Raw genomic sequence first — 22948 nt, 5'->3', positions numbered from 1 at the left:
CATAAAAGTGCTCCAAATATGTCAGATTGTGATGTGCACAACCCCCAGCAGGATTTGTTGTTGGATTTAGGTCTGGGCTCCAACTGAATGAATTTTTCTTCGAGCTGAAGTCACTTTGTGGAGGGCTGAAAAGCAAGCCAAAGAAGAGGTGATTCAATTTTGTTGCAAAGCAGGACTTTTGCTTTTGTTGTCGTACTTTGCAACACTTTTGGTCATCTTTGACAACAATGTAAAAATGTGAGCGAGTGTAAATAGGTACAATTTGATGCTGATTCAAATTAGGATTGTTGGGCCGAGGTAGGCGCTCTGCTGAGTAGCATTGCAGTTTTGCAATATTTTGCTCCAGCTGCTTCCACTAACATTCATTTGTAAAGTGCCTAAGCTGCACTGTCTTAATCCCCCCCTTTTGCTATTTGTTAATGCACCATCTACTAAAAATCTGCTTTTGTATTTTGCATGCTCTGTAAACAAATTATTCGCTGTGTGATGCCAATGACCTATCACATGCCGCTGTTTTCAGTCAAATCCACCATCCATCCATCCACAGGGACTGTACCATGCTGATATTTTTTTCTCTCTATAATCCATGAGACATCATGGATGGTGTTTTGCTGTGGCGGCACTGAGATCGGCTGCAGGGGAATGTTTTTTGGGCCAATCCAGTGATGAGCCAGCAGAGCAGCTGCTTGGAAGGCGCTCTTATAAGCCAATGCGGAGCCACTTAGTCATATACACTCATCAATAATAGCAATGTGACTTTTAGCGATCATAATGATCCTCTTAATGGAAGTCAAATAACTTTATTGTCTTCACCGTGTTACGAGGTCACTACGATGAATTGTGCAGCCGTATGAGAACGATAACTATCTAAAAATGCACTTTATTTGGCACTCATGGGCATAATTTGACTAAATTTCCAATGTGGAAAACATTTACATGAAATGAATTTTAATTATAAAATATTATTTTATTATATTAGTAAATGTTTGTAAAAATAATCTAAAATATTCTTTAAAATTGTTGTATTGTATGTAATAAAAAAATATGACACCCATAATAAACAGTTTTCTTCTTCAGATTGCAAAGTAGTTGCAACTGAATCAACAGCACCTCTGCTGGCAACAGTCAAGTACTGCGCTCCATTTTGCTGAAATTGCCTCAACACACGATTAACAGAATTAATTGTATTTCATGAATTTTCAAGTTCTGATTCATATTTACCTTAATATTTATACTGAATATACACTATAGAATATCAAATTGAAATGAAATGACAAACATTAATCACATCCACAAGGAGGAAGTGTTTACTGACACACAACGAAAATCAAATAGAAGTGTGTTTTTAAACCCTAAACATCCCAAGTGTAGTAAGTAATATATTGGGGATGGAAATCCTGTACAAAGTGGAAATTGAGTCACGCTGGTTTCACTTCGGTTTTCAATCAGGAAGCGTGCCGTTTTCATTATAAGCAAAAACAGGAGGAAAGCAGAATGCCGTAAACCACAATGCCCGCTGACCAATCAAGAGAAGCGGTACCGTGCTTGCATATGGCAGCAGGTGTGAGGACAGCTGTGGACGTGGGGCCTCTTGCTGGCTAAGTGAAGGGGGTGTGCTGGTGTTCCAGATTGAGTTACAGTTAATGGTGTTCAAAAGAGATCTGTAAAAACGTCCACCCAAAGTGTGCTGTGGGTTTGCTCTAAGATTTGCTTTGGTCACTTTGGTTCGCTCCGAGGGGGCCCAGGGTGCTGTGCGTGCCCGACTCTTGGCAGGAAGCTGAGCCGTGATGGCGCTGATAGCAGTCAGGCCCATTAGAGCCGGGAAGACGTATGATAGGAAGAGACACGCAGCAGGGGCATCCCGGCGCTTTCCTCTTGTCATGTACACCACACCGCCCTCTGTTTTTCCTACTACTTCCTCTTTGGATCAGATGACGGATGGAGGTCATTTTTGGGGGGGAGTGGGGGTGCTATTTTCCCTTGTCTTGCAAAGTGAAGAGGACACACACTTTGGATTTGTTAGTACAGCCCAAAAAGCTGGAATCCTTTTTGCAAGGAATCCTGTCAACTTCCATCCATTTGCCCATTCTTCTGGAGGCGGGATCTATTATAAGACTGACACATAAGAGTCAAAAGTTTCAGATTTCTATATCCCAGCAAGTACTACACACTTTTTTTACTTTAACCAGGAAGGTTCGTGCAATGATAGTCTAGAAAAAGAAGACAAAAACACAGCATGTGCAGACACAGCAAGTGTGGGCCTGCAACGGACAGCTTGACGCAACAAAAATTAGTTGCCATGGGGAGGGAGAAATAACTTGGGTGCAGGCACTGTGGTCAATATTTGAATAAGTATGACTTGTATAGCCTGAAGGGTTATTGGCATATCGGGGGGGTTCATTCATCATTCAGCTATTATGTCACAAAAGGTCACAAAAATTGTGATTCCCTTCAGGTTTTATGACCACTAGTAATGGGAACGATACATTTACATATAAGTGTATGCGTGTCTACGCCATCTGTTAGCCTCTCTGTGCTACACGGCCGGGATGACAAGAGGGTTCACTCTGTGTTTGTGTGCATTGGCTCGATATGAAATCAACATAGAAGAGAGTGAGCATCTTCTCAGCTATTAAGCCTCTTTGTGCCAGTGTGCTACACAAGTGCTAGTAGTTATCGAGCAGACGCAGATATGAATGAAGACACAAAAACGATAATTAACAGAACAATTATTGACCAGCAAAATTTGTTATTGTGAGAGGCCTAGTTATTAGTATTAACATTTTAGCTTTTTCTTGTTACATTTGGCCTTTTTGCTCTATTTTTTTACACTTTTGCAGACTTTTTGCCTATTTTATTTCCTCAGATTCCCACTCTTGGCATGTTTGCCAGGAAGGTGAGGTGTTGCCAGGTGAAGGAGAAGTTGGCTCCTTTGTGCAGCTTTCAGACCTTCATTGCGTATATGCACCATGCCTCTGCCTTATTTGTTGTTTTGAACTATAACTAAGATTGCTTTTATTTTAACTATAAAAGCAATCTTCACTCGCTAAATGTACTGCAAAAAAAGGGTAGTAAGGATAATTCATAATGCTGCCTACTGAGTACACGCTAACTCCTTATTTCTAAAATCACAAACACTGAAACTTGCTGATATAGTTAATCCTCAAACAGCTAAAATAATTCATAAGGCTAAAAATAACCAATTAGCTAAAAATATCATCCAATACTTCTCTACAAGAGAGGAGAAACATGATCTCAGGGAAGAACTAAATTTGAAACACTTATATGCTAGGACTACGGTAAAAAGTCATAGCATTTCAGTATGTGGAATCAAACTATGGAATGGATTGAATAAGGAACTCAACCAATGCACAAGGATGAGCCAATTCAAGAAACAATGCAAGCAGTTGATGTTTGCTAAACACAAGGATGAAGAGTCTTGAACCAGTCATGATGTGCTATACATATCACTATATTGACAGTTACTATGGTAACCCATTATGTCATTGTATGGTCATATCGCCTTGTACTTCGGTACGTGACAAAAATAAAATAAAAAAAAAACAAAAAAAACGTCAACTACATTAGGAGAGCAGGAAGTTATATTTTAGGAAAGCAGGAAGTGACCAAATGTAACAGTTACTGATTGTGAAAGTACCAGATGGAGGGGTAGGATTTAATAAGCTTTGCTTCTTCCTACTCCTTTTGGATGTGGAACTGTGAACTGATTATGTGATGCACTCAATTGTAATTTCATGCATGTTCAAATGAAATAAAACCATTACCATTTTTATTTTAAGACAACATCATCATCAAATGGAGAGGACGCCTTCTGGGAAATGACATGTTTAGTACAGAAAGGACAGCGAGATTAATGTCATATTTTGTAATTTTCCTGCATTGGTTTATGTGCCAAAGTATGGTGATGTCCACTAAAGACAATGGTCTTTGGTTGTTTGTGTGCTGTGATAAAATAATGCCTGTGTGCTGCTGGCAAGGCCTGATTGCTGTTTTACTTGCACAGGGTTTTTTTTTTTCAACGCGCTTAGTGTTTTTATGCTAGCAAGCAACCACAATGGATGTGCATGTGAGGACGGGTGTGTACATCCAAATGATACTTTTTTATTCTGTTTTGTTGTGGCAAACACATATAGCATATCGGCTTTGTCTTTTGCTTACTATGGAATGTACAGAATAAAGGCGGCATATCTGTTGTGTAGTTTGTGGTTTTTGGGTAGGGCTCGGTTTTTTAGAAGCGGAGTGTTACAAACATTTTAGAAGGTTCAAATTGCTTTGTTGCACACATCCCTGAGGCTAAAAAAGACCTTCGATGCTGGAGGGTCAGTAGCTGCCTGGAATCAAAAGAGGAGTCTTGCAAGGCGAACTTGTGTTTACATAAAATGCAGCTCTGGCGTTGGACTTTGATCTAGTATTCTGCTCTACCACCCATATGCTATCCTTCATAGGGATGTGCTCATTTACTGGATAGATCAGGGGTGTCGAGACATGGGCCACAAGTTTAAAATAGAAAAAAATACATTTCATCTGAGCAAAGCATTTCATTGGAGGACATAGAAAAATAGAAAATGGATTGATGGATGGATGGAGTTAGAGCCTGCAGGCCAGACGGAGGCTGACGTCACTGCAGTGCTCTGACAGGCTACTAATGACGCCGATGCTCAAATGTAATGCATTATGAGAATACTTATAGTTATTTTTTTCATATTGGTACATATTTGTATGTTTCCCATTTTGAGTGTAAAGTTACTGAGTGATGAGTTTAGTGTTCTTTGTAAGATGGCACTGTGAGTCAGACTTGTTATACTGTTGTATATAATGACCTCCTTTGAGTTCCAATGGGTTGACAGGCATGTCGCTTGTGATTGGCTCCTGCCACAGAAAGAGCTACTAATTTGTGAGCTGCACAGTATTTTAACAATTGATAGTAGTTTTGAAGTAAAGGACATGTCACGAGAATATAATTTAGCCATTCTTAACTGTAATACAGGTGTAAAAGATTCATTATAAGCATGGTTGTCAATCACAATATACGAAAATATCAGAAAAATAAATAAAAAAATATACAAAACATTTGAAAAAAAACACCTAAAACAACATAATTATTACGTTCCTGCGTCTACATCCATTGTTTTTAATATAAATGTTTGCCTGTATGACCATGCGAAAGTGTTTCTAAACTAATACAAATTTTTTTTGTTTCTTGGCAGTAAAGTGAAGTGTATATACAGTTGAGAGACTGTTCTATTCTTTTCATTCTCATTCTTCCTTTTAAATACGCAAACACCCACCCTCTTTGAATGTCCCTTCATTGCCATGTCATGTAGATTTTCTGCTACAGCCAGACCGTCCGACCAGTGTACCATATTTATTCCATTGCCCGTTGTGCTGCACCACGGGACAAAGCCCCAAAGTTCTGTAGTGTGTGGGGAACAATAGTGTGAATGGAATGGCCACGGATGAGCAATTCAAACCAATGCAGATAAGATACATTATGATGTGCCTGTTGGTTGAAATTTGCTGAGTTATGGTTTCAAACAGTGTTGGATGTGTGTTCCCTGTGAAATGACTTGAATGCCTACATATTTAGCAATATACACTGGTATGCTCACACTGTCTAATGGATTATGTTCCTCCATGCTTCATTCCAGGCATTCGTCCGCAGAGATCAGGCGAAACTTCAGCGGGAACTATGGCTATTATCACAGGCGGACAAACTCGAATGCCTCGGCCACAACTTACCTCACCGTGGTGAGTTTTACTTTCTATGTAATCTGACAATTATTGTGCTATAATTACAAAACAAACATTGTGCATTGCCGGCCTCAACAAAGTCGGTTTGTAAACACTGCTTGGCCGTAGGGCTGCGTGATATGACCTCAATATCAGGATAAATTGGGCAGTTTTACCCCGACCACTTTGTCATGTGAAAATAATTGCAGGAAATGCAAATTAACTGTTTTTTGTTGATTGACCAACTGTCCAATTTATTGACCAACTGTCACATATTATATTCAATGGAATGTACCTATTACTCCTATAAAGCTTTTTGAAAACGCCTCCAAAAAACGCCAACTACGCCCCATTTACATAATGTGCTTTGGGTGGCTACGACAGTTTTCATACTCACTTTGCATTTTGTGTTCTCTTTCTCAACATCATCTTTGTGGCAATAAATCTCCCTGGGGCTGCAGTCTACAAATATGAATGTATCGTGTGTACCCTGACATACTACATCCTGTACACACATGCACCAAGCTACACATAGTCACATAACATGACGGACATCACGCCACATGCAAATGACATTACTAATGAATAGCGTTGGTATCATTCATTCATTCATTTTCTACCGCTTATCTCCGCGAGGGTCACGGGCGTGCTGGAGCCTATCCCAGCTGTCTTCGGGCGAGAGGCGGGGTACAACCTGGACTGGTCGCCAGCCAATCACAGGGCACATATAGATAAACAACCATTCACACTCACATTCATACCTATGGACAATTTGGAGTCGGCAATTAACCTAGCATGTTTTTGGAATGTGGGAGGAAACTGGAACCCGAACTCGGGTCTCCTAGTTGTGTGACCTGCGCGTTAACCACTCGACACCGTGCAGCCCTACGTTGATATTTAATTTATGTATGGAGTGACCGTCTCCTTTTTCGAACAATTCTATTCAATTGTTCAATTGTTGTTTATGTTATTTGCCTATATGACTTTAGAAACCGGATAGATAACCATCATCAAAATGATCATTTACACGATGAGGAGAGAATTTCACATGCACTTGTTGCCATGGGACCATCTATTAGTGGCATCAAATAAAGCATGGAATCCTTATAAACTGCTACCAATGTTTGTATCATCTTATTTGTGAATTGTCAGTTTAGCATAATTGACCATGATGTACATGTTTCTTGTTTTTTAAGGCTGTAAAAATCCATATATTTAGTATATGGGGAACTGCACCTTTTTTGCCCAATGAGGTAATATGAGGTAGCAAGCAACGGGCATGATGGGAAATACCTATTTAGCCCTAAAAAAAGTGTACCACTTACATAACTGACTTGTATATTAACCAAACTGCAGAAGAAGTTTCTGTATTGTTTTAAATCATCAAAATACGGCAAGATACTGCAACTATTACATGTTATCATCAGTGCACATGTTAATGCATGATCATAGCATGTATATCAAACGAGTTTTTTTTTTCAGATGTCTACATAATCGAAATAGGTGTGTCCCAATGACGTGCATTGTTAGCTAGCTCATATTAACTTGTTTTCTCGTGTTATAATGCACAGAAAAGGGAATTAAATATGTGTTCACGTTTCACATAAGGATTGTGAATGATGGGTAAAATCCCCGCCCCCCCCCCAAAAAAAATGCAGGTCCCCTTTAAAGTCAACAATTTGTGTTGTTATTAGTTTTGAGTATCATTCGGCGCAGGGTTACGATGCATATAACCGGAAAAATATATTTTTACTGCAGGAGTGGCACTATAGTATGTCATAAAATTACATTTCGGTAACGGTACATTTTTGGTTTATTGCCCAGGCCTATATGGTCATAGAGGTAAAAATGTAACAGATATAACATTTTTCCTGGGTTTTCCACCCTGTTTGGGTACATTTTCAGGATTTATGTATCAGAGTGTAACTTTTTTGCGCAGATATCCTCCTACGCCTTTTCCCACAGAACCCAGCAAACACAATATTTTTTGCTTTTTGTGCTTTTCAGCCAGGGTTATCGAAAATGGCCATTTTGCAACAAAGGTTCTACAAGTGGCCATGCCACCAAGCTCAACCAAGACAGTGTGTATTGCCGTTTAACGTCCAAGCAGAAATGAGACAGACCGGAATGCAATGGAACACTAAATCAATTTAGTGTTTTCCTAAAATAGGGTTTATTGATGACAGTATGTCAGGCATTAGTACAGTGTCTGACTCTATTATTTGAATCGCATGACATGATGTGTTTTTTTTTTTTTTTTTTTGGCAAGGCTACTAATGACAGTTGTGCCACAGCATATACTTATACTTCAACACGTTAGGCAGATCCAGGCTGCTGTAAAGCGAATGACAAGCGACTCAAGCAGACAGAATGACACTCCGTAATCCATGGTAGGGATTTGTTCCCACTTTCACTCTTCTGAACCTCCCAAAGCCCTTTGTCACTACTTTTATTTTTTTCCCCTGCCTCTCTTCCTCTACATTTGTTGCTGACCTACATCTCTCTCATACAGTTTTCAATGCAAGGCCTTCACTATCAATACCGGCTGTGCTGAATCCCTTTGATACCTTTCCCAGTGAAGATCCTTAACAAGTCAGCTGACGGGCTTTAAGGAGGATGACTCGCACCATTCATCCCACTCCCAGCTCGCGGCGTGCAGCGTTGTTAATCCCTAACCTGCTTGGGAATTGGGTCAGAGGCCAGACCTACTGACAGGCTCTTGACGGTGCCTGCCTACCTTGCAGCTTACACAAGAAAATCTTTAATATGGGCCGGATTTCAGATGCAGGGAAGGAGGGGGGGATTTTACTGCCATAATCTGCAGGATGATAGTGGAATGTTTGTTGTTTTCAAAATTCTCCCCCCACCAGGCAGAAATGACAAACTGTGTGTATGAAGGCACGTGTGTGTGGTTTCCGTTCTTGTATGTTGAAACACAAGCGGATGGTAGGAGGCTGTGCTGATGTCACTTCCTGTTATACCCTGTGGTTTGTCTTGAGACACTTTGCTCCAAAATGTATGTCAGTAACATCTTCATGGCTTAAAAAAACATGTAAATGCATATTGGATAATGCCCCTATGATCTGCTACGCTGTTCATCTTCTAGGAATATTGAGGATAACATTTAAGAGGATCTGCAATGTGGCTTAGTTTTGATTAAAAAAAAGCACCCAGCACCGTGCAGTAGGTGCATACTGGATGCAACTTCTCATATCCGGTGTGCACCATTTTGCATGCTTCCTCTTTTAGTCACTTTTGAGTATTCGTCAGGGTAAGTGCACAATTTGTCTCTTAGCACGTTTTGACTTTAGGCTTTTGGCGTTTAGGCTTTGTGGTTACTTCAATTGATCACATTTTTCTTAATCATTTTGTTATTTTATGGAATGCACGCTAAATGATGTTGTCGTTTCAAAACACAAACGCATATTTATACAAAATACCTCAAAAGTTTAAACCATCATTATGCGTGAGCATTGAAAGGAAAGAAAAATGTGATGATGAACCCCCATAGAACCCCCGAAAAGAGCTTTTTAGCTTCAGACAAAAATGTTAAAACATCATCTGTGCAGTTGATACAAGTTTAATAATGGTAATAATAATGCTAACAGTTTGGGCTTTGCTCATGCCCCCCCATAGCAACCTGCACTGATCAGAAGCATGCATACATTTGCATCCATTTCTTTTTAGTTTGCCCCCAAACTTGTATGCTCCGATTGTTAAAACACAGACGACCGCCATGACAGAGACAGTATTGTTGACTCCTCATCAAAACAGTAGTTAAAGTTCTTGGTAATGTTCTTTGTACTCTTCCCCCTTCCCCCCCTGCCGCACGCCACCCATTAATATTCGCCCTCGCGTTGCAATTTTGCTTGAGAAAAACATAGCTCAGGGCGGACTGATGTGCAGCAACACGTCGGAAGGCAGATGGAATTTGCAGTGACGCGTCATGTTTTGTTGCTGCAGTGGTTCCTACTCCTGATCAGTCTATTAGCTGTCAGTGCAGTTTCATTAGTGCTCTGATTGCTTCCTACTACAGTCTGTTACAAACCACTTGTCTGCACTTTAAGAAAAAGCTGTCATACAAGTGTAAAAATAAGTTAACCACTTACCTCCTTCAATACCAAAGGCGTAGTTATACATTTTAAAAACCCGAACGCCTGATCCCAATAACGTATTTAAATGTATTTTAAGCTTTTTTGCACGACAGGCAACTCCCCACTGGATTTCTCTTCAGGGCAATTCTAAGCCATACAAACGGCCACAAGGTGGAAGAAGCGCATTTGATAGGCGCTTGGCAGAGATGATGTGAAGGGAAGAATCACACATGACAGGAAGGAGGAAGTGACAGAGCGTGAGGGAGTGTAGCGTGTCGAAGGTTATTCATTCATTCATTTTCTACCGCTTATCCTCACAAGGGTCGCGGGGGTGCTGGAGCTGGAGAAAACCCACGCATGCACGGGGGAAGATGCAAACTCCACACAGAGATGGCTGAGGGGGAAATTGAACTCGGGTCTCCTCGCTGTGAGGCCCGCGTGCTAACCTCTCGCCATGCAGACTTTTCTCATAATATTTAAACTTTATTCTTGTAAAATTACAGCAGTTTTTTTGGAATTGTGCAAATTCTGAAATTTCTTCTCATAATTATGACTGCGAACATATTTTAACTTTATCCTAATAACATTGTTTTCCGTAACCTAATTTCCCACAAACTACAACTATATTTGTTGTTGTGTTTGCTTCTCATACATTCATTCATTCATTTACAACCTGCCTCTACCTCCTATATCTATTATATAGCGCTCCCATAAGAGATAAGCACTGCTCATCCAAATTGAAGGAGCCAGATGAGGTGTCTTAGGCATCTGGTCTGGATGCCTCCTGCCGGCATTTCTGACCGGTTGGAGGCCTTGGGGAAGACCCAGAACACGTTGACGAGACCATGTCTCTCAACTGGCCTGACAACACTTGGGATCCGCGGGAAGGAGCTGGACGAAGTCGCCAGAGCGAGGGAAGTCTGAGTTTCCCTGACGATCTCGGATAAGTGAAACAAGATGGATGGAAGAAATATCACTTTCATTGATTCATTCATTTTCTACCGCTTATCCTTACGAGGGTCGTCGGGAGTGCTGGAGCCTATCCCAGCTGGCGGGGTACACCCTGGACTGGTTGCCAGCCAATCACAGGGCACATATAGACAAACAACCATTTACACTCATATTCATACCTATGGACAATTTGGGAGGAAACCGGAGTACCCAGAGAAAACCCACGCATGCACGGAAGAACATGCAAACTCCACACAGAGATGGCTGGGGGTGAAATCGAACTCGAGTCTCCTAGCTGTGTGGCCTGCGCACTAACCACTCGATCACCATGCAGCCTACAATACAATATAATGTATTATTATTATTAGTAGTAGTACTATTTTTATATTAATAATTAGTATTATTTATTACTAGTTAATACATATACAAATAAATTATAAATACATTATATTTGATGTATAATTATTATTAAATAATTATAATATATTTTAATTTATGAATTAAAAATGTTGTTATATTAACACATAATGAATCAAATAAAATTTCCATGCACCTCCCGCGAGGTATAATAAATCTAACATTGAAACACATTTATTGCTATTGTTTTTTTATATTACATTCATTTCTATAATTAATAAGGAAAAATGGCTGCACGGTGAACGAGTGGTTAGCAAGCAGTCCTCACAACTAGGAGACCCTAGTTCAACTCCACCCTCTGCCATGGTTGTTTGTCTATATGTGCCCTGTGATTGGCTGCTCTCGCCCGCAGACAGCTGGGATAGGCTCCAGCACCCCCATTACCCTCGTGAGGGTAAGCGGTAGAAAATGAATGACTGAATGAATAAGGACAAATGTACCAGAAATGTGGTATGATGCAGTGCAGTTCTAGTTCAATTAGTAAGCCCCCAGAGAAAACCCACGCATGCACGGGGATCCACACAGAGATGGCCAAGGGTGGAATTGAACTGGGGTCTCCTAGCTGTGAGGCCTGCGTGCTAACCACTCCTCCGCCGTGCAGCCCTACTTCAAGGTTATTTATAAATAAATTGCTATATTCATGTAAAACAACCCCTTTCGTGTGTTGTTTATGTTGGTATAGTTCTATTTGAGCTGTCAAAAAAGCAACAAATATTTTTGTGAAAGTGACAGCTTGAAATGTATCTTTTTCCACAGAAGCTGGTTTTCTCCTTTTTCTAATCTGAAACTGATATTTTCCTTATTTATGTCCTACGGTAGCTTCCATGTTTATATTGGCATTGAACAAAATATTCTGTGTGCCTTGCAAGATCAGTCAAAATGTGTCTAAAATGGCCGGCGCTGAAGGGGTTGGCTGGGGAAAAAGCAAAGAAAAGCCAAAGAAGAAGCTAAATGTCCGTATTAATGAGCGTTAAACTGAGGTCTGATGTGATATGTTGAAGTTTCATGGTGATTTGAACTATTTGTGCGATATTAGAGACTTCAAAAGTTTAGTTTTTTTAAATGCCAGCTGGTGATAGTTTTATGGTGTCTATGGGTTATGTGGACACTGTGTCCCAAAAGATGGAGCTCACTATTCCTTTTATATTACTGGCAATTTGCGCACAAGCTTCCAGCTAAAAATAGAGCCATCTGTTTGAAATGGACCACTTTGTTTTGGGGTTTTTTTGGACCGCCATGGGGTAGCAGAAAATAGTCAAGTTTGGTATTTTCGCTGCCCTGTCAGACTCTTTTTTTATAATTTTTTGTATTTTTTTATGTAATAGATACCAAATATCACATATGAATACAAATATACAAATAAAAAATTAACAACTCTATCACCGTGTTAAAATTACACTCACATTTCAACAGCAACATCATGCTAGGTAAGCCTATTCACTGTCCCTGTCCTAAAGCAATGATTGAAGGGTTGGAGCTTAAACTCCTGATAGATTTGATTGATTGCCTAAATAAGGGCTGCGTCCCAAGATTTGTATCTACATATATAGTTTATTTAGTTCTCTTTTTTGCCATCTTTCCTCAGCCGCAGTCGTATGAAGCGGTGGAGCCAGTGGACCTGGAGGAGTTCTTGATGTCGCAGCTTCGAAACGGCGACTCGGCCCTGATGCGGGAACTCGGCGACTTCCCCAACGACGACTTGAAGGTGGAGCAGGTGGAGAAGGAGTGTCGCGCCGTTCGGCACGCCGTCCCTCACAATGGGTCAGTGTTTTTATTGTGAAATTGTAGTGGTTTAGTAACATTGCTAAGACAATCATCATCATCCATCCATCTATTTTCCTCCGCTTATCCGGGTCCAGGTCGCGGGGACAGCAGTCTTAGTAGGGAAGCCCAGACTTCCCTCCACCGGGAGGACACCAAAGCGTTCCCAGGCCAGCTGTGAGACATAATCCCTCCAGCGTGTCCTAGGTCTGCCCCAGGGCCTTTTCCCGGCTGGGCATGCCCGGAACACCCCACCAGGGAGGCGTCCGGGAGGCATCTGGACTAGATGCCTGAGCCACCTCAACTGACTCCTCTCAATGTGAAGGAGAAGCGGCTCTACTCTGAGCCCCTCCCGGATGGCTGAGCTCCTCACCCTATCTCTTAGGGTGAGTCCAGCTACCCTAGGGAGGAAACTCATTTCAGCCGCCTGTATCCACAATCTCCTTCTTTCGGTCATGACCCAAAGCTCATGACCATAGGTGAGGGTGGGAACATAGATTGACCGGTAAATTGAGAGCTTTGCCCTCTGGCTCAGCTCTCTTTCACCACGACGGCCCGGTACAGCGACCGCATTACTGCCGAGGCTGCGCCGTCTGCCGACCTCACGCTCCCACTTTCCCTCACTCGTGAACAAGACCCCGAGATACTTAAACTCCTCCACCTGGGGCAGGACCTCATTCCCAACCCGGAGGGAGCACTCCACCCTTTTCCGACTGAGAACCATGGCCTCTGATTTGGAGGTACTGAGTCTCATCCCAGACGCTTCACACTCAGATGCAAACCGTCCCAGTAAACGCTAAAGGTCACAGCGCGAAGAGGCCATAAGAACCACATCATCTGCAAATAGCAGAGATGAGATTCTAAGGCCCCCGAACCGGACTCCCTCAACACCTGAAATTCTGAAAATTCTGAAATTCTGTCCATGAAAATTGTGAACAGAATCAGTGACAAATGACAATCATCATATTGTGTTTATATGTTTATTTTGCAGAGTGGAGTTGGATCCACACGTGAGAGATTGCGTCAAGAGTTACACCCAGCCATGGCTTGTGGTGTCTCGAAGGTCAGCCCTTTCAAATAGCCGCATTGCCTTTTAGTCACAGAAAGATGCCTCAGTTCGGGAATGATGAAAGTGGGTGGAGGGTGCAGGCGTTATATCATCACCCCGTCTCCAAACCAGAGAAGTCTTGTTTGCCTGAGAAACAGGAAACAAGACACATCAGAAAGCCGGATAAATACACACCTCCTATCTGATCTACACACACATACACACATAGTGTGTTGTGTAAGACTGTGTTGTTATCTGCTTTGATTAGTTAGTGCAGAGGTGTATCAGTTGTAGCCATGCATGTTGTTTCTGGTGTCTGCATGGGACTCAGTAAGTGTGTGTGTATTTGTGTGTGTGTCAAGGTGCCAAGGGGATGGCTGGAGCGCGTATTCAGAGCGGGCTGGCCTGCACAAGCTCCTGAGGAAACAGACATTTGAGTCTGATGTCCAGTCAGTCAAAGAGGAGAAAACGGTAAGAACCACTTTTGATTAAGGAAATCAACCCCACTAGCATTACTGTTTGTATCCCGGGGGATGGGGCCCAGAGGGGCATTCAAGTCTGTGAGGAATATAGGAAGTGGGTCAGCTTTCAGTCGTAGGTCTGCTTAATTAATTTACGCCGTTCATTATGGCAGGAACACAACACAAGGCCGCCCTGGGTTCAAGTTTGTTTACTGAGAAGCAGCCATGAAGTTCGAGCAGCGAGGTGGCCCATACTGATGAAGATTTGAACGTGAAGCAACAATACCGTGTGGTGGGGGTGGGGTTGGCATTTTAACAGCAGTTATTGCAGTCTGGATGAAGAAAAACAAAAACATGGCATGTCTGTGCCTGAATGATAGATTTTTGCAGAGCTTTATTTTTTAAATGTGTAGAGAAGCCTGCTTTTTTTTTTACAAAGCTGGTTGGTGACTGCACGCAGCAGGCTCATCCAGTTTGGGGTGGGTCAGAGGCATGAAAACACTGAACTTGAAAACCGACAGTTTGAGTGCCACTTCTCTCGAAAGTGTAGCGAACCAGTGAGGTGTGGTGGTCATAACCAGGATATAGAGACACATATTACATTAAATAGTACATTATGCACAATCAGGAGCCTTTAAAGTTTAAAGTACAATGGCCTTGTTGTCCTAATCTGTGCAGATGATCTATGCAGGGTGTACCCCAACCCTTACTCGAAGGAGGTTTGGTACAAGCGATATAGAAAATGAATATTTTTAGTGAGTGTTCCACTTTAAATGACTTCCTAGTCCCCTTCCTTGACCCACAACAGGCATTCTGCAGCCAAGTTCCCATCCCTTTTTTTGTCTCAAATCGACCAATACTTTGCTGCCGACCTCAGGCAGTGCCAGCCAATCTGAGTCCTCGCAAAGAACACGCCCCCTCAGTGGTGTACCAGCCAGACAACCCTGCCCATGCCAGTCCTGCTTAATCACGCAAACCAAAAGGCCTTCACTGAGGGGCGAGCTTCCCATGATGTGCATGCCAGATAATGTGTGACAGGGATGGGAAGAACGGTATTATTGTCCTTCAGCACATAATGGCTCTCTTCTCTTTGGTCCGGTCCACTACCCCAGCCCTCAGGATTATGGTGTGATGTCCACAGTCTTTGCGCGGGTTTTGATTGATGTGTGACAGTACACAAAAAGACAAGGACAGTGAAGACGGGCATAGCTGGAGGGACAGCTCACCCAAAGAGGGATCGAGCCCGAGGCCAGCATGGTTGTGTCTCACAGTGTAATACTGCAGACTAATAAGTACGACTAACACCCTGAGAGACTTTCAACTGGTGGGCAGCGAATGCTCCAGTTCGTTAATTCTAATTATACCGAATGACTAACAGGGCTTACTAATTGAACTAGAACTGCACTGCATCATACCACATTTCTGGTACATTTGTCCTTGTTCATTCAGTCATTCATTTTCTACCACTTATCCTCACGAGGGTCATGGGGGTGCTGGAGCCTATCCCAGTTGAACTAGGGTCTCCTCGCTGTGAGGACTGCTTGCTAACCACTCGTCCACCATGCAGCCATTTTTCCTTATTAATTATAGAAATTAATGTAATATAAAAAAACAAGAGCAATAAATGTGTTTCAATGTTAGATTTATTATACCTAGCGGGAGGAGCATGGCAATTTTATTTGATTCATTATGTGTAAATATAACAAAACATTTAATTTTTAATTCATAAATTAAAATATATTATAATTATTTAATAATAATTATAAATAAAATATAATGTATTCATTTTAATGTAGTTATAATGTATTTGTATATGTATTAACTAGTAATAAATAATACTAATTATTAATATAAAAATATTACTACTACTACTACTAATACATTATATTGTATTGTAGGCTGCATGGCGGTCGAGTGGTTAGTGCGCAGGCCACACAGCTAGGAGACTCGAGTTCGATTCCACCATTCCACCCATACCATTATTACCATTCCATTATTTCCCTTTGCTTATTTGCATCATGTTGAATTGCATCATATCGCAAGAAATTGCACCATATCATATCATATCGGATTGCATTGATTTGAACTAAATGATTATCGCATCGTATCGCAAGAAAATTCCATGTATTGTTAAAGTATCGTATCGCTGGCAGTGCATCGAGATGTGTATTGAATCGTCTTCAGTGCTGGGATTCACACCCCTAGTGTGGATGGACGTCAGGAGATTGGGAAGATTCTCCGCTCGGCCGATCTAAAATATAAGACACCCTCGGCCATCTCTGTGTGGAGTTTGCATGTTCTTACGTGCATGCGTGGGTTTTCTCCGGGTACTCCGGTTTCCTCCCACATTCCAAAAACATGCTAGGTTAACTGGCGACTCCAAATTGTCCATAGGTATGAATGTGAGTGTGAATGGTTGTTTGTCTATATGTGCCCTATGATTGGCTGGCAACCAGTCCAGGGTGTACTACGCCTCTCGCCCAAAGACAGCTGGGATAGGCTCCAGCACTCCCCGCGACCCTTGTGAGGATAAGCGGTAGAAAATGAAGGAATATTGTATTGTATATTATATTGTATTGTTGTGTGTTTATGTGTGTTAGAAGGTCAGAAATAAGTTATTAATGGTGTAGCACATGTATTTATATTTTTATCTGAATATTATTTTTGGCAAATTTCTATATCTAAATATTAATCATATACAAGTTTAATATATTATTTTATTTTCCAAACATAATCATTATTATTTTCTCTTAAGATAATGACATCATTCCTGTGATATTTTGACTTTGTCCTCACATTTGTCGGCCTTTTCAAGAACATAATCACCAGGAAGTGAAAAAAGCCACGATTATACATACATCCGTCTACGTGCATGTATCTGATTACAAAAGCCGTATCAGCTGAACTTCGCCGAAATACGATTATTGACAGGCGGCTCATATCTCACTAGTATATGGTAAAGTGGTCGTATTGCAGCTGATGACTAAATGACGTACTGGCGACAACACGAGATACAATATAACAGAAGTGACAAGAGCCCTTTCATATCTTTAGCATACTACACAACGTAAACATAACAGGATGGAGACATTGTCCAAGGGCTGAAACACTGCCATGACTGTCAGCTGTCCTCGACAATATAACAACTGCAGCCTGCCTTACCGTTCGTGAGGAAAAGTCTGTTGCTTGTTTCATTTGAATGTTTTTGTTCTATACGCTTCTCTATATATCACACATCCGTCTACATCAGATCCCCTCCTCCCTTTTTCTTTTCTACACCCTCCTCGACCTCTAACCCTTTGTCTTTCTGCTGCCGACACCCCAGGTCAAGTCTCCAACTATAGTGGTGCTGAATGATGACTCTGGCCGCACGCTGACCTCGTCTGACTTCAACCTGCGCTGTTTGACTCCGGACCAGAGGGTGGTGGGGCTGCTGGCCTTCAGCAGTCACGAGGAGCTGGACCGCTTCAACCAGGAGGCCCGGCAGGGAAACCGATACCCCGAGCTGTTTGCACTGTACCCTCCCGCTGATGAGGCAAGGCTAACCAACAGCCTCATCAGTGTCTCTCGTTAATAATACTGTAGACTGGAAAAATTTATTTTTAATCTCGGACGGAACAACAACTTCCTGCTTTCTTACAGATTTTTAAAATGTGTCTTGACTATCATATTCCAGGAAGACGCAGTGGAGATTCGACCCGTCCCCGACTGCCCCAAAGAACACACTGGAGACCGCATCCTGATCCGATGCCAGGCCATCAAGTATGTAATTCATTTTCTCTTATGACTTCAGCAGCTTTCCTTTTGGCTCTTAAAAGATAGAGAAGAAGCAGATGGTTGTATTAAAGATGGGGTTACTGCCTTTTTTCACTGCACCTCCTAGTCCACGTTTGTCTATTTTGTATCATTCCTTAGCCTTTTTCTCCATGAAAGTGAAAATATTTTAGTGGAATGTATTTCCAGGCTTGCAAATTCACCCCCCTTACAGCACATTATACTGCAAAGAAGGCTTTCCAGATACAACAAAGACAGACAGAGTAGGGATAACCAGAATAGAAGAAATACAATATAAGAATAGCACAGGGCAAAACCTCAATTACATGCCTTTGAGTCATGTGCTATTTCTGAACGACCAACTGCCGTTTTCTCTGTAGGTTTGAGATCGACATCGAGCCCATATTTGCTACCATGGCCTTGTATGACCTGAAAGAGAAGAAAAAGGTAAGAACATTAACAGTATCTCGCTGAAAATGAGTCAGCACACAACACGATAAATGCGTCGAGTCTATCGTCAAGCATGGTGGTAGCACCATGGTTGGGGTGCATGAGTGCTGCCAGACATGGGAGGAGCTGCCAGTTAAATGTCTTATCATGCCTATAGTATAGCATCCCTGCATGTGGCAATTCAACTCCTTATGGAAACATTAAATGAAATCAACTTGTATTCCAGCTCAACGGAGCAGGCTCCCACAGAGTCATACCAATGCATATTGACTTCATTTGTTAGTTTTACCCATTTTATTTGTATCGTGGCATGAATATCTTGCACTATTGCACATCTTAAACCACCGGCATCTGCGAGGGATAAATTACAACATGTTTGGCTCTATCACTACTGATAATGTGAAGTATTTTCCAAGCCAACTACTCTGAGCCACGGATGTTTGCATGTTTTTAGTGGATTGACTTAGCCGGATTTCTTTTTCTTTTCTGGGGGTGAAAAAGGCCGGAAGGATTTAGCTTGTGCTGAACTACTTGTGGAGATAGTGGGAGTTGTGTTTTTTTTTTGCCAGTGGCCTTGCCTTCTTCTCAATGCCTGATCAAGTATGACGGATGACGATGATGCTAATATGGCCTGATGGCCTATTTAAAGAAACTATATTTACACATTTAACTACGGGTGTCTCAGAATAGTCAACTGTTGGACAATTGTTGACAATGTTCCTCACAACCCTAGCGAGGATAAGCGTTATAGAAGATGGACTGACAATTTGATTCAGAAGATTCAAATATCAGTTTTGCGGTCGAATTTTAGGAAGATTGTAGATCATATCAAGATTGTACCATTCTGACCAAATGGTGGTCCCTAAGGCTGCTGAGCTTAGATTTGTGTCTATTTTGACACACGTTCAGCCTCATTTGTGTTACTAAAGAAGTCGAAATGATGTGTGTGTTTAACAGAAGACCTACAGTTTACGTATGCAACAAAGCCCACAACAAAGCCCAGCTTCTCTTGTTTTGGAGTATCAGGTCTTGTTTAACATCTTACACGCACTTTTAGATTCTTGGATTTTGCAGCGCCATTGTCTCATCCCGGTGATCTCCAGAGTACCAGAGTCTACACAAACCACCCAGCCGGGCACAAGTGCTCGTAAGCGGTGTCGAAAATGTAAACAAAGGCAAGGAATACGAGCTAAGGTCGATCAAACACGGCCCAGTCTCTGCTCACTAAGCATTTACCTCTCTAATGTGCGGTCTTTTGAGTTATGAGGACGAATTGCGACCCCACATATCCCACAGTAAGAGACTTTCGGACTGCAATGTCAGAATTTTCACAGAGACATGACTGTCCCATACTCGGGGCTGATAGAGCAGCGTACTGTTGCTTTAAGTGTGAAAACCATTTTCTTTGAGAAGGACAAAGTTGAAAATTACTTCTGTTTATTTGTCAGCATTAGCATTATGATGATAGAGTTATAAAATAACAATATGTGATTGCCATGGCAACCCAGGAACGACAATAATTTGTTTGTCTATAATAACAGTGGACCAGCCAGGACACCTCTCATGTTATCATTGTCCATCGTTCAAGCTTTATCTCACACTAAAATGTAATGGTCTATACTATGGGTGGACCAGCCAGGACACCTTTTGTTAAAATACTGTTCAGAATTGTGTAATTTTTTATTTAAGTCTCACACTAAAATACACTGGTTTATAATAATAGTGGACACCTCCCAGGACACCTCTGATTGTGTGCCCTTGAGCAAAAATCCAATATGATGACTTTAAAACCATGAAATGGAAAAGGTCTTAGGTAGTTATTACAGTTGGAAGTATCACATTATCACTTACTCCAGGTTAATGTTTTTAACTGGTAGCCAATGACCCGTACCCTTGGAGGGGTTAATGCAGTGTCCTGCTGAGCACAAAAGGTCAGGGCACAGACTGACTGTTAAAGAGCTGTGAAATGTGTTCTCGGTGAACAAAGGAGAAACAAGTCGCGCTTTGTTTTGCAAAAAAAAAATTGACCCATTTGCCATTTCCCTCTCCAGTTTCCTCACTAAGTTTCCCTTTTCTTCCCTGTACAGTATTGTGTTTTCTGCTGCTTTCATGTCGGCGTTTCCCTGCATCTCTTCCTCTTCGCTTGTTTGCCCCCTGAGAATTCTCAGCCACGTGTTTGTTTTCGAGCTTGCAGCGGTTTTGTTGTCGTTTGGCATCTGTGAAATCTGTAACAGATGTTTCTATAAATCCACATAATTCTCTACTTATTAATCAGGGCTCTCTGCTCTGACAGGATTGGTCCACGCTCGGGAATGAAACGCACCATATGTATATTGCAAAAGGTTGTTTTTTCTAAATTATGAATTATGTACCGCCTCCCGCCCGATGTCAGCTGGGATAGGCCCCAGCACACCCCCATCACCCTAATGAGGATAAGCGGCATAGAAGATGGATGGATGGATGGGAGTAGGTACAATACAGGCCAACATTTTGGACACACACAACACAACTGGGTGCCAACCCCATTTTCTTTAGGCCATACATTCCACAAAGTAACCCTGACATGGCACACCTCCGAAGTGACTGAGAGAACACCAAAGGGTGGCTACTTTTTTAAGGAATCTAAAATATAAGACACCCCCTGCCATCTCTGTGTAGAATTTGCATGTTCTCTGTTGCATGCGTGGGTTTTCTCCGGGTACTCCGGTTTCCTCCCACATTCCAAAAACATGCTAGGTTAATTAGCGACTCCAAATTGTCCATAGGTATGAATGTGGCTGGCGACCAGTCCAGGGTGTACCCCGCCTCTCACCCCAAAGACAGCTGGGATAGGCTCCAACACCCTCACGACCCTAGGGAGGATGGTCGACGTAGAAAATGGATGGATGGATATTTTTATTAATTCGTATCTTGGTAGAAAAACTGCTGATAAAACATGCATCATCCGATCATTTACGATACTGTATATGTCACATAACAAAAGAGGTTCTGATAATGAGGTGTGCTTAAAAAGAAAAATGTCTGAACTTCATCAAATTTAAAATAAAATCAATGTTTTGGCCCAGGCTGCACGGCGGAAAGTGGTTAGCACGCAGGCCTCACAGCTAGGAGACCTGAGTTCCATTCCACCTTCAGCCATCTCTGTGTGGAGTTTGCATGTTCTCTCCATGCATGCGTGGGTTTTCTTCCAAAAACATGCTAGGTTAATTGGTGACTCCAAATTTTCCATAGGTATGAATGTGAGTGTGATTGGTTGGTTGTTTATATGTGCCCTGTGATTGGCTGGCCACCAGTCCAGGGTGTACCCCGCCTCTCGCCCGAAGACAGCTGCGATAGGCTCCAGCACCCCCGCCAGGATAAGTGGTAGAAAATGAATGAATGAATGAATGTTTGGTTCCATGTCAAGATCATAAGGACTGTGTTACATTCTTGCAATCATTGCCAAAAAGAAGTACCCATGAATGTAAGCATTAGTATTTTAAATGCTGTGGTACTGTGACCTCTGGTTCCAATGTAAACCACTGAAATGTTATCACCTTGGCCTCAGGCTATGAACAAAGCCATATGTGAGGGTCATGTGATCTTTGTAATTCTCTGGATCGACTGCATCGCACCGCAGCAGACTTGTGCGGTAAGCCAAAAATGTCCCAGATGTCCAAACAGCATCAGTGAATCAGATGACATGCTTGGTTCTGTCACCAATGGTTCTGATTGAAACCTCATGTTGATAATAGATCATCCCGCAGGAAGCCAAACGCAAGACAGACAGATGTGTGAGTGTTTTCCCCTTTGCGGAATGAAAGTTTATATGAGGGTGTGGTCACAGTATCATCATCATCGGTCTTCTGCTGTAACGCGGCACAAAGGCGTCAAACAAGGTGGCTATTGTTCGGAGCTCATGCTTAATTACAAACATATTCACTCGTGGAAGTCAGCTATTAAACCACAAAAGAGACTTGGGATGTAATTGCAACGTGACCGTTGCATGTTTCCAGGTCCCCTGAATGGGATACACCTGCGTCCAAAATGCAGCACTCTGCTTTTTTATGGAATTATTGCATGCAGCTACACCTTGTTTGGTCTGCAGCCCTGTATCTGAATTGAACTGAATACAAAAAAATAATTGCATAAAATTGCATTTTTTGAGTAAGAAATGTATTGGAAGCAAGTATTAAAGTGAAATAGGCTGTTCATCAGCTGATCAAAACTTTAAGACCACACAGCTTCTAAAAGCCAAATTC

General features: G+C 41.9%; 1 protein-coding gene across 3 annotated transcripts in view; it reads left to right on the top strand.

Moving 5' to 3' along the window:
* The window catches only part of dock8 (dedicator of cytokinesis 8), a 63788-nt gene that overhangs the window by 1161 nt on the left and 39679 nt on the right, over window positions 1-22948 (top strand). For 2 of the 3 annotated variants that reach the window (XM_058069549.1, XM_058069551.1), the window contains exons 2-8: window positions 5670-5769; window positions 12799-12974; window positions 13966-14037; window positions 14385-14493; window positions 17809-18018; window positions 18160-18245; window positions 18638-18704. In XM_058069549.1, coding sequence (XP_057925532.1) covers window positions 5670-5769; window positions 12799-12974; window positions 13966-14037; window positions 14385-14493; window positions 17809-18018; window positions 18160-18245; window positions 18638-18704 — 820 coding nt within the window. The remainder of the gene's footprint in view (window positions 1-5669; window positions 5770-12798; window positions 12975-13965; window positions 14038-14384; window positions 14494-17808; window positions 18019-18159; window positions 18246-18637; window positions 18705-22948) is intronic. The other variant, XM_058069550.1, reaches the window with a different exon arrangement.

Source organism: Doryrhamphus excisus, chromosome 4 (genome assembly GCF_030265055.1).
Source record: "Doryrhamphus excisus isolate RoL2022-K1 chromosome 4, RoL_Dexc_1.0, whole genome shotgun sequence".
NCBI classification, from domain to species: domain Eukaryota; kingdom Metazoa; phylum Chordata; class Actinopteri; order Syngnathiformes; family Syngnathidae; genus Doryrhamphus; species Doryrhamphus excisus.
Note: the sequence above shows the minus strand (reverse complement) of the source record. Positions and strands in the feature narration are given on the sequence as shown.